The 12,250-nt window shown below is 46.3% G+C and overlaps 1 protein-coding gene across 7 annotated transcripts in view; it reads left to right on the plus strand.

The window, feature by feature from the left end:
- The window catches only part of TMOD1 (tropomodulin 1), a 30,557-nt gene extending 18,579 nt beyond the window's left edge, over nucleotides 1-11,978 (plus strand). For 6 of the 7 annotated variants that reach the window (XM_069776548.1, XM_069776545.1, XM_069776547.1 and 3 more), the window contains exons 4-10: nucleotides 42-161; nucleotides 3,511-3,600; nucleotides 4,113-4,243; nucleotides 5,839-5,946; nucleotides 7,452-7,595; nucleotides 8,337-8,481; nucleotides 10,957-11,978. In XM_069776548.1, the coding sequence (XP_069632649.1) occupies nucleotides 42-161; nucleotides 3,511-3,600; nucleotides 4,113-4,243; nucleotides 5,839-5,946; nucleotides 7,452-7,595; nucleotides 8,337-8,481; nucleotides 10,957-11,021 (803 nt within the window). In that variant the 3' untranslated portion in view covers nucleotides 11,022-11,978. Of the gene's footprint in view, nucleotides 1-41; nucleotides 162-3,510; nucleotides 3,601-4,112; nucleotides 4,244-5,838; nucleotides 5,947-7,451; nucleotides 7,596-8,336; nucleotides 8,482-10,125; nucleotides 10,186-10,956 lie in introns of all 7 variants that reach the window. The other variant, XM_069776552.1, reaches the window with a different exon arrangement.
- The last annotated feature ends 272 nt before the right edge of the window (nucleotides 11,979-12,250 follow it).

Here is a 12,250-nt window from a genome sequence, read left to right on the forward strand (position 1 = left end):
GCTATAGCTATACTGAGAGTGACCTCACTTTGCATTTATAGGAAAAGCTTGGATCCCCAAGCAGAAGCCGATGGATCCTGTTTTGGAAAGTGTGACTCTGGAGCCGGAACTGGAGGAAGCCCTTGCTAATGCCTCTGATGCAGAGCTCTGTGACATTGCTGGTAAAGTAGTTTCACATGAATTGGGGTTCAGGTTGTTCGACTACTAGTTTCTTTTTGTTTTTTCTTTTGTGAGAAATGAGCTATTAAGCTTTTTGCAGTTTATCTGAATGCTGTCAGTTTTGACAGGATTTGTTTCTTTGTTAAAAAAGAAGTGTATATTTAAAGTTCCTCTCAGCCCATGTGATTTAATCAGGAGCATGGACCAAAGCTCAGGAGGGAGAAGAAGGATTTATCAAGGGAACAGTGTGCTCTTTGATCTCTTCTCCTGTCTCTGCCACTGAATCTTGCCAATTTCAGCTTGTCACCTTCAGGAGCACAGCTTTCTTCAAGCCAAACCTCTGGGAAACAATCAAGCAGACCCAGTGAGAATGTGGATTTCTTGTGCAACCTATTAAAGAGGCTGTCAGATTAGAGCAGTCTTTCAACAGACGCTCAGGGCTGCTGTTTGTTAAAGAGGTTTTCTAACACATTTTAAAGCTACAGATTTCTTGTGATTTGTGCAGTCAGTTTTGTGAGTGTTAGCTCAGTGGTGGGGGAATCCAGCTTTAAAAGGTTGGTGTAATTCACGACGACTGAGAAGCAGGTTGGAATGCGTAGCGAGCTGGAGAGGGGGACAGAGCAATTGCAGGTGCTGTTCGAGCCCCAACAGCATGCTCTTCACCAGGCTAAACAAGCCCCGTGCAAATTAAAGACAGGCACGGTCCCTCTCTGAGGGTTTTATGCCTCCATGCTCGATAAGTTCAAGCAGTGTCCCATTGCTGCTTTTCGGGCAGTGTTGTCTGAGTGGTGGTGACCCCCTGCAAGCCTCCTTGCCCTGCCACTTTAGAAATGACAATATTGGTATCTTGCTGAAGCCAGTAGCATGGACTTAGCTCTGTGACTGGGATAGGATATGCCTTGGCCAAGGAAGCATATGAACACCCCCTTGCTGCTTTACCAAGCTCACATGTCCCCTGCTGGTCTAGCAGTCGGTGAGGATTTCAGTGCTACTGGCTGCTTCTTCCAGTTCTGTCTTCTTCAGAATTCCATACTCCCTAGCAGTATCCTCCTTGCCAGAAGTCTGTAAGATAGCCTGTAGAATAACCACACCGACTAGACATCTTCTACATAATAATATCATATTCAGGCTTAGAAATGTGTTTCTGCATTAAAGCTTCCAACATATGTACCCTGGCCAAGCACTGTGTCTCTGAGTTTTGCTTTTTTACTGTACTCTCAGATTCCTGTAAAGCCCTATCCTATAAAATCTGCCTTTCCAAGCTCCAGATCCGTGCAGCAATTACTTTCACAGAGAAATGCTGTTTGGGGCAGCTTGTTCTGCAATTGTTGGGAGAATACACTTGAAGTGGCAGTAGGAGAACTGATGTGATACAAGCTGTGCTGAAATCTCAATATTGACAGTGGCAGCGTTGCTCCTGTCTGTGTAGCGGGGCTCATTTAGCAGGAGCTCGTTTTGCTCCTGCCTGTTTAGCAGGGCTCGCTGTCAGCCATGGTGTGCTGGATCCCTTCTTTGGCAAGGCCAGTAGGATAGCTCTCATGGGTGGCTCCCAATAAGTCCTGGAAGGGCTCCAGTGCCTCTGGTCAGCTGGGAGAGGCAGAAATGGGATGCCTTTGTTCTGTTTGAGTTCCTTTGGACAATACACAGCAAGTACCAGACTTAGAAATAGTGGGTCCCTCTTGTCTACCAGCACAAACTCTAGCCCCAGAAAACCCTGTGTGGTCGTAACAGCAGATCTTTCCCTCTGTCTGCAGTCCAGATATTCACAGTCCTGGCTGGTGGAGAGGTTTCATTGTCAGAATAAGCTGTGTTTGGGGTGTACGTGTGTCCACAAAATGCTGGGCCTGCAAATTACTTTTCCAAGCTGTGTTGCACTCCTGAAAATTTCAGCTGTGAGACACACAGCAGAGAAAAGGGATGGTTAGATACAAACAAGCAAACTCAAAATGCCCAGCCTCACTCAGACTTCTAAGACAGAGACTGCTTGGCTCTCTGCAATCCAACCAGGGATATGCTGAGGGAGTGTGGGGAAGTGGACAGTGGTGTTTGTTGACACCCTTTGCTGCAGGCTGTCCTGCCCATGCAACCCAGACCTGGAGTCACCGTGAGCTGTCACCATAACAGATGCCATTCATGTGATGGGCCTCAGGGATAGCCTTCTCCTGCAACTCCCAGCCCTTCTTGGCCAAAGCATCGAGGAAATGGTGATGGACTGGTGCCAACCAAGCATAAGAGGAGCAGCTCACTGGAAAGCAAAGTGCCTTTGCAGTGGCATACTTGAATTTTGGGGAGAGATTTGTCCTTTATTTATTTTAACCACTGTGCCCATGTGAAGGTCAAGATTTGTTCAGATGTGTCTGTTTGTAACAATTACTCACATGTCTGCATTTTTCTTTAGAAAGTCGTATAGTTATTTAAAAAAAAAAGTTTATTAAAAAAACAGTTTATTTTCAAACATGAACTTTCTGTGAGTAGCAGCATTATTTTTATAAACAAGAGTCTTTGCCCAAATGTTTCTAAGCCACTGGCTTCCCCCTGCTCATTTGCAGCAGGCAACAATATCATCAGATCCTCCCTGGGCACATTTCAATATGCATTTGCATATTGGTTTTGCAGTTATGAGCCTGAGATACACAAATTGGCACAAGTGTGGCTTTTGGGCTCTTACAGTCTTTGAATTTTGTTCATACCTTCACTTTCTGCATTTCAACTGAGGCAGCAGAGCTTTAGCTTCTCACAATGTCAACTTCCAAGTGTACAAAGATCAATTCAAAGCACCCCCACCCCCACTTGTTGTTGAGTAAAAACATGATGTGCATTGCCACGCTTTGCAGGACAGTCATCTCGTGTGTTGCTGGGGTTGATTTGGTTCCGCGTGGGGCACAGCTCATCTCAAAAACTGGACTGTCGCAGTGTGTGGCACATGCCCAGGTGACCAAGGGTGGTGAGGATGTGCAGGCTCCTGCTGGACTGGAGCCCTTAGATTAAATCCTACCAATGGCATTTTTTTTGTCTTTTATTGTCTTCCCCTCGCTATTTTTGCGCAATGCTGAATCAAGTCGGCTACTGGGAAACCTTGGCTGTTTGTCTGTTTGTTGTCCACAAAATGATGTTCCTCTTCTCCTATGAATGATGCTACATTGGAATAAACAAGTGAGCACATTTGAGCCCTGTTGTGTATTTATGACAGCTGGGGGGCTTGGTCCCAAGTTTTTATGTTGTTCTGTGCTTGCACAGGGAAAGGTAATGTACTACCAACGCCCATTCCAGGCAGCATGGCAGGTATGCTTCTTTTCCTCGCTTTGGACCCTGCAATAATTCACATTGTGTTCTCCTTTTCTTTTTCTGTAGCCATCCTTGGCATGCACACCTTGATGAGTAACCAGCAGTACTATGAGGCACTGGGAAGCAGCACTATTGTGAACAAAGAAGGGCTCAACAGTAAGTGATTTAGAGTGTTAGCGGGTTGCAGTGTTTGGCTTTGAAGCTGCTAGCAGAGGCAAAGTGGGAATTATTTTCAGGCTGAAACTTGAAGTCGTGAATGTCAGAGCAGCCTGTGGTTGCTGGGGCCATCTCCAGGGCATCCTTGCCCTATGTGAGTGAGCGCGGTCTCAAGACACTGCCCTGGCACCATCCGAGAGCTAGCACAGCCCAGGGAGCAGCCCCACGCAGGCGGTCTGCCCTCCATCACCCAGTTTTGGACCCTGAGAGGTTGTAGCAGCAGGCACTGGCTGTCCTGTGCTGGCTGGCCCCAGTGCTGGGCAGTGTTTCCGGATGCACGTGAGCGTAGGTGGAGCTCACAAGTGCTTCTTCAATCTCTTATCTTGCGTCTGTTTGTCAGGTCACACTTCCTTCTCCCAACACGGCTTCTAGAAGAGGAGAAACACACCCAAAGAGAACATGCTGCTGCTCAGGGTGCTTTTGGTTTCACATGTCTTGCTTTTCACTTGCAGGTGTGATTAAGCCCACACAGTACAAACCTGTTCCTGATGAGGAACCGAACTCAACGGATGTGGAGGAAACTCTGAAACGAATACAAAGCAATGATCCTGACCTCGAGGAAGTCAACCTTAACAATATTATGGTATTTGCTCCTTTCTACTCTCCTCTGCTCTCTTAATAACAGAACCAAACATTTGATACACAGAAGGCAGAGACCAAGTCTTTTGCTGCACAGAGTAATACCATAACACTGCATGCAGCCAGATAAGAAAGAGCAGTGCTTCCCATCTCTGTTTTGGGCAATAGGGCTTGTTACCCGCTGTGGGACAACGGTGTGTGTTTGGTAGCAGGAGGACTCCTGTAGATGCCTAGAAGAGTGCAGCTGCATTGAGGGAGACCTGGTTAAAGGTGTTCTAGGTCGCTTTAATGATTTAGTCAGGCACATTTGATAGAGCAGCTGTTTATGTAAGATAAAATGGTCGGAGGAAGAAGGCTTCATAATCCTCACACTTGCCGTGAAAATATGAAGAAACCTCCCTTCTTGCAGGTAGCCCTTATCCATCTCCCACCCATCCTTTCTGTGGGACTCCCTTATTTCTTGTAGAAAGCAAATCAGGACACAGCACCACTTCTTATGTTACGTCTGGGACACACACATACTAAAAAATACAGTTTCCATCTGTTCTCCCAAACTCCAGCACCCCCATCCCATGGGGTCTGTTGAGTGATGACATACTAAAATAGCAAGAACATGGATAACTGCACATGCACATTAAAAACACTTGTGCTGTGCCACCTGCACCTTTCTATGATGAAAATATTTTTACTTTCATGTATTTGATTCTGGCTAGTGACTCTGAATGTCCTTTGAGGACACCAGGCTGAGGATCTGGCAGGCCAGCACTTTTTTCGTGTGTTGGACTCGGGAGTTTGGGACACTGTTTGGAGAACTGGGGTGTGGTGGTGGAGGTGGTAAGCTTCTGGGCTCTGTGTTATGGCTTTGCAGATGGCCTTGACTATAGATGATTCCAGATGGTAGGATCCAAATGGTGTGGCAAGAAGTCCAAGTTGAGGATACCACTTAAAATTTTAGACAGGTGAAAATTCATGCACCTGAAAAGAGTATCTAAAGTGCTTGATAAGTGAAAAATACTCATTTTGTAGGAACTCAGAATAAGCAGCACAGATTTATTTTCTGGGCTGAGACCTAGCATGGCAAATATTAGCCTGAAAGATGTTGTATAAAGCAGTCAGATGTGTCTGTGGTTTGTACTACAAGGATATCGTTTCAGGTCTTTCTGGATCAGGCCCTGTAGGTGGAAATTTTCCTGAATATGACATGAATGCTGCTTAGTGCTGTCATTCATATTAAAAAGTGCAGGAGCAGTGCTTTGTAGGCTCACAGATCCTAGTTACATACATCCCCGCAAGGCCTGTGTTCATAAGTAACTGTGTTTCTGGGAAATTAAATTACACAGCAGAGACATTGTAGCTTCAAATCAAGGCAGTGAATTATCGGCCAAATGGGAAATAGGATGGAGACATTGCCATGCTCCTTAGGCCATGCTGATTGTAGCAAGAGAACTTGTAAAAACATTTATCGACCCCTTCCTAAATTAATTCAGGGCATTCAGTGATTTGACCTTGATAAGACATTTGAAGTATTACTTAAATGTATTGCATATTCCTTCATACGGATGATGGCCTAACACAGGTTTTCTTCATTTCCTTTCACAGAATATTCCCATACCAACTTTAAAAGCTTTTGCAGAAGCACTGAAAAATAACACCTACGTGAAGAAGTTCAGTATAGTTGGGACACGGAGCAACGATCCTGTTGCTTTTGTAAGTACTGTCCACTCACCATCATAAAGTTGTGAGAGGAGCTGTTCTTCGGCAAGGTATTTTCAGAGTTACTGACTGCCTTTGCACCTTATGGTGCGTTTGGCACGTTCTGCACCTCTGGTATTTGGTGCAGCTCCTTCAGTTTCAGGAGCGCTAGTGAAAGCCAGCAACAGACAGGCTTTGGTTCCTTCGCTTCCTTTTTCAGCTGCAGAGATTTCAGGACACAATCCTTTAATACCATTTGGTCTCATATTCATCCTCAGGGATCTCCTGGAAAAGGAGTGGGAAACAAGAACTGACTTCCTAGTGGCATTTTGTAAAAGCAGTTTGTCTCTCTTGATTTATCCTACATCAGCACCACCCCATTTGTTTCCTGTTGGTACAAAGCTGTATGCTGCTGTGTGCACACCCGTCCCTCCCCTCGCACACATCTGCTCCGTCTCTCTTTTATTTATTCCTTTGTGCAGACCTGTGCATATCTTGTGTGTGGCCTCTGTGGGTGATAAAGGGTCTTTCTGGCTGCTGCAAGCAGTGCTGAGTATCAGTGGAGATGCAGAGAGGTGGTGAGCGTTCTGCCTGGCCCTCGTGCTACCTTCCAGGCTGCATCCTTGCACACGCCTCCAGCACCATTGCAGACAATTTTTGCTCTTCTTCACTCAGGCCACCCCTACCTACCTCCACTCACACATGTGCACACCAGTTTCCTTTTAGAAAAAAACTCCTTTTTGGAGGGTGAGTACAGCTGTCACATTATTTCAGCCGCTCTGGACTGGGGAAGAAGCCTGTGCAGACAGCACTGGTGCTGCTGAGGGCCCGCAGGGTACTGCGCAGGGCTTGGGGAGCAGTGCAGACAAGTGCTGTGAGAATGGGTGCAGGGCAACCCTGCTGCTTGGGCATCGCTTTTTGGTCCTTCTGTTTCATGACGTAGACAGGTCCTCCCATGCAGCTTATGAAATGAGATGAGATCATCAGGTCAGGTGGCAGGGGTTGGGAGTGTGCCAGCCCACTTCTGGTCTTACCCGCTGAGGGAAGTGAAAGTGATTAATATGGTTGTGATGCCACTGGGGAAGACGTCTTGGACATGGAGAATCCCTTGTTGTTCAAGACAGATGCTCCTCTCTCTGCTTGCTGTGATGGGCATCTCAGCCCCGTACAGAAGGAGCAGTGTAGGCAGGGAGCTGGTCAGGCAGGAGGCAGGGTCGACACTGGCCAGCATCCCTGCCATCACCATGCCAGCTTTAGAAGAGGGACAGATGAAGTTGTGAGCCACAAGAGTTGACTGTCACCTTTTGGGTGGCCCTAACGGTTTGTCCATACAAGGTTTTGCTGTGGCCTCCAGAATGCTCGTGTTCAAGGATCCCCCTGCAATAGGGGGAAACCCTGCACAGCATGCAGGGTCCTCCCAGTGTCCTCCAGAGGTGAGGGATGTTGAACCCCTGCTGCTCCGGGGTGCTTTGTCCCTGCCTGTCTGACTGCCAGCTCTTCCTGCCCACCTCTGCCCACAGGCACTGGCAGAAATGCTGAAGGTCAATAACACGCTGAAGAGCCTGAATGTGGAATCAAACTTCATTTCTGGGTCAGGGATCCTGGCTGTTGTCGAAGCACTTCAGGGCAACACATCACTCATAGAGCTGCGCATCGACAACCAGGTAAAGCGTGCACAAGTGGAATCTCTGATCAAGTGAACATGTCCTGGTTGCAGGAAATTGAGTGGCTGGTCAAGGTGGAGGGTGGCAGCCCACCACCACTGCCAGGCTGCTTTGAAGAGGTTTCAGCCCTTTGTTTCTGCTGCAGTTCCTGGGTGGTATCTGCTGCTACCTACAGTAATTAACAAAGGCTGTGGCAGTGCACACAGCTTTCCGTGTTCTGGCGCTGCCCTGGAGAGTGGTCATGCTGTCCCATATCACGCCTTGCTCTGAGCTCTTGCAGGGACTTAAATAATAATGTCTATTTTGTAAAACTGAAGTTTTTGCTACAATGCAAGGGAGAGAGAAGGAGAGCTCCAGAGTGTGCAGTGGTACAGATGCCATGGCAAGTTTAGCTTGCCCAGAAATCCGGGGGGTAGTAGTGAAGCAGCTGAGCTATGGGGAGCTCAGGGACAGGTGACTGGGAGTTCAAAATCATAGTTTCTCCAGACATCTCTTAGCTGCAGATCTGTCCAAGAAATAAAGTCTTTGGGCAAGAGGACTTGTGGGAGTGTCTGCTGGAGGAATTGGAGCCACTCAGTTGTACCAGGAAAAGGCCAGTGGTTTGTTTCACCAGCTCCAAGTCAGAAATGCCGAATGGACCAACAGGTCCAAAGAAGGAGGGAAGGGGTGGAGATGGCAGATCTAAGTGCTCGCTCTGAGTCACCCTCTGACCTGACCAGCTTGCTTTTCTGTTTTCAAAAGAGCCAGCCCTTGGGCAACAAAGTAGAAATGGAAATTGCAAACATGTTGGAAAAAAACACCTCGCTGCTGAAGTTTGGGTACCATTTCACTCAGCAAGGTCCCCGGCTCCGTGCCTCCAATGCCATGATGAATAACAATGACCTAGGTGAGTCATGCTGGCTGCAAGCCAGGGAGCATGGGAAGGTCCTGTGGGCAATTCCTGGTGGGAGAAGGGCAGAACTGCTCACTTGAAGGCTCCTGTGGAGGTACCTGAATTAGAAACCACCTCTTGAAGGGCCTCATGATGACTTGCCCCTCGAGAAGGAAAGCAGCCTTCACTGACTGATTCCCTAATGCAGCTGCTGTCACGCTCCAAACCTGGAGATGCTGGGCAGCTGAAATTCCCAGAAGGGGCAGTGTTTTTGGCAGTAACAGTGGGTCTTGTTGGGAAGGGAGTGAGAGCTGCTAACATGCTTCAGTACGGTGCGTGTTACAGCATATGGCACATGGGTTGTGAGCTGCCAGCACTTGTGATTCCTGCCAACTGCTTGTCTTCCTCCAACTTCATTCCCATTTTAACAAGGAGATGAAAAGTAGTAGAGTTGAACTTTGATGGCAGTGGGACTTGGCCCATCCCCTTCAGCAAAACAAATTGGGAGTGTTCCTAGGGAGGGGTGGGAAGCCACGTGGCTTTGTTATCTTTATACCCTCAATGAAGTGATCAGAAGTGCTTGTGAAGCAAAATGTGGGCAAGTTTGCACACTGCCATTTCAGCCAATGCATGCGGCAGAGGCTTTCCATTGCTTGGCTACAAGCTGCTGTAGAGCACTGGAAATGAGTCCAGCAGTGCAGTATTGAATGCAGCCAATGTACCAGCCACGTTGTACTCAACAGCTCCTAACTGCATAGACAGGGTGGTTACAAACAGAACAGCACCAAACCCCTTCTCAGCAGTGGCAGACAATATATCTGGGAGGAATAAGCAAAAGTATGCAGATTGTCCTTTTTGTACATTAGGAAGAACACCTCCCCCAGGAGGGTGGGGGTTTGCAAGACTCAGGGACAGAGCCAGCGGCTGCCCTGACCCAGTGCGAGGCAGAGCCCTGCTGTGAGCAAGAGGTTGGGCTGGGGGTTCCCAGGGACGCTCCCCCCACCACTAGCACTGCTGGGTTCTGCCAGACACATCTAGAAATCAAGGGCTAACAGGCAGGGTCTGAGAAGAGACCAAACATATAAATGCCAGCTGTGAAGAAATGGTGGAAAACTAGAACCATGTATTTTAATCTGCATATGGTTCACTACGGACAGGGCCTTCTGTCCCTTCATGAATCAACTTCAGGTTTAAAAGCCACAGAAAAACAGCTTTGAGTGGCTGCCATATTTAGACAGATGATAAGTATGTTGTGTTTTAAAAATAAATAAAAAAATCAATATTGCTTCAGCCAGTACCATGCTCCTAGGAAGCACAGCCAAGCTTAGAGGTATGTGCCAGTTTTTCAGTGACCACACAGAATACTCAGTATTACAGTTCACTGTATATTTATTCTGCCTGTGGCTGCATTCCTGGTCACTAGAGAGCTGCACCAGGGAAGGCTTGCTATTTTCTGTCCTTTGGAACAAAGCAAGGGTTTTAATGACTATGCAGCACCTGGCATACAAAGCAATCAGCTGGAAGATTTGGATCTAGTGTTTTAATTGTTCCTACTGTAAGGGGAGGAATTCACCACTTGCCTTCCACATAACAGTTGTGCATTTTGCCTCTTTGACCATTAAGATCTGCATTTTTGTCTGATTTGGTTCTTGTTTGCAGCTCGTATTCATCGGTGTGATGGTCTCTGGCAATAGCGTCTCAGCTCCACACCTGGACAATGTATAAGTATAGAAAAACTTTATTTTCCTCCCTGTCAGCAATAGCTCTCTGCTTGTGCTCCACCCCAGTGCTCTTGCCTACCATCACTTGATGCTACCAGAACTTGATTTTGGTCCTGTAGCTTCTTTTCTCCAAGATGCTCTATATGAACAAACTGTGAAGGCTTTTACATTCATCCTCATGAGCTAACTTCTGCATCCTCTTCATAGCTTTTTTTATTTCTTTTTCCTCACACACACTTCTTGAAAAGTTATGAGTGTAGCTGCCACAGCTGTAAATCAACTTTAAGAGTAGATATGAGACTGCTTTGACCATGTTGACCATGATCAGAGGGCTGGAGGGTAAAGGCTTAAGATAAGAAATGAGGTGGAATTTTTTATTAAGTTTGAAATGGCGATTTAGAAAAACTAGCAAAGGAAAAACTGTGGCATCCATCTCCTGCTGTCTTTACATCAGTCAGCATCAGATGATGATTTGGCCCAAGTCAGATTACAAACTATGTGAAATACAATTGACTGTAGAATAAGGCAGATAAGGCTGAAATCCGGCCTTAAAAATTCATAGGGAGAGAAACTTCATCCTACCTTCCTTGATTTTAAACTGCAAAAGGCTGTGCCTGCTGCTTAAAGCAGGAATTCAGAAGCTGATGCTGTCCTGTTTCTTTCCTGACAGAAAGTACATCTCTCGGCTCCTTTCCACAGCAGGTAAGCCAAGCCTGCTATCCACATCTTCCTGTTGCCATGACTGACTCCTCTTCCTCTTCTTTTTCAGTGAGGAAGAGAAGACTTGAAGAGTTGAATGGGCCTATTTTTCCCAAGTGCAGAACTGGAGTGTAGTTCTCCACTGTGGAGGTCATTCCTGGTGATCTGTGCTACACTGTGGAAATCTAAGGCAATAAGTGCCTTGACAGAGTATTTGTGGTGCCTCGGTTCTGTTTTATGCACTAACAGTTTAAATTAACTAGTGGCTGTAGTTGAACATTTTATCCAGTAGGACTGTTGATGTTTTCTGTAGAGTTGGAAACTATTCAAGCCAATTTCATGCAATCTCAGTTTAGAGTACATCCCAGTGTAAAAGTGACTCTTAATTAACCTGGGACCTAATTTTTCTATAAACTTCCTGCACGGTGTTTCATACAGTTAGGATGTGGTATGCATGAGTGAAAGATACAACTGTTCCACACAAATTATAGAAGTATTAAAAAATACTTTATTTTTTTTTTCCAAATTGATCTCAAGTAACTGCAGAGGAGCAACTAGTTTAACAAGCACTTCTACTATCTGGAAACATGGCTAATTTCAAGAATTGTGAATCACAATTTTTTACCAACATTTGCTGAGTCAGTTAGTGGAGATGCTGTTTCAAATGCATCCCTGTGTTTCTCAGAAAAAAACTGATCTCTGCCCCCTGATTAAATGGAACTTAAGGCCACGAATTATAAAACAGAGTCTCAAAAGTTGAGCAGTTTAAGGTGGATTAACGTCTTTCTATGCTATACATGTCTGAAGAAAACTATCACCTTCAGCGATGTGATGCAAATCCTAACCCCACAGAGATGGCCAAACTAATCAGCAAACCAGAGCCCTCTCCTCTAATCCCCACTCCCTTCAGTTTCCTAATGTTAAAAGCGTGTGTCCAGATAGCCACTGGAAACAAGTCAAATTCTCGCTCTTTGCTGTTTTGTCTAGATGACCATGTCCATTAATTAAATTTTGTTCTGCTAGGGATTGTTTCTTTTACTGCCATCCCCAATGTCTGCATAAATGCAACAATAAATGCTGTGCCATAGAAAAGCTGTTCAGAGAGGTACCCCAACCCTGAACTTACACTGCGTACAGTCTGACAGCTTTTTGTCAGTTGACCACCCATCATCTAGCCTGGGAGGAATTCCCCATAGGCTTGCGTAGCTCCCAGACATGCAGTGGCTTGAACCCAGCATTATCCCATTCAGAACTCCTGCTATTAATGTGGGTGGGAGCCTGCTCAGTAAGAAGAGTCTCCCAGCAGAAGCACTGCTATACTGAAGCCTTATTCTTGGTCTGATGACAACATGTCCTAGAAAAGG

The sequence above is a fragment of the Haliaeetus albicilla genome, chromosome Z, assembly GCF_947461875.1.
Source record: "Haliaeetus albicilla chromosome Z, bHalAlb1.1, whole genome shotgun sequence".
Lineage (NCBI taxonomy): Eukaryota > Metazoa > Chordata > Aves > Accipitriformes > Accipitridae > Haliaeetus > Haliaeetus albicilla.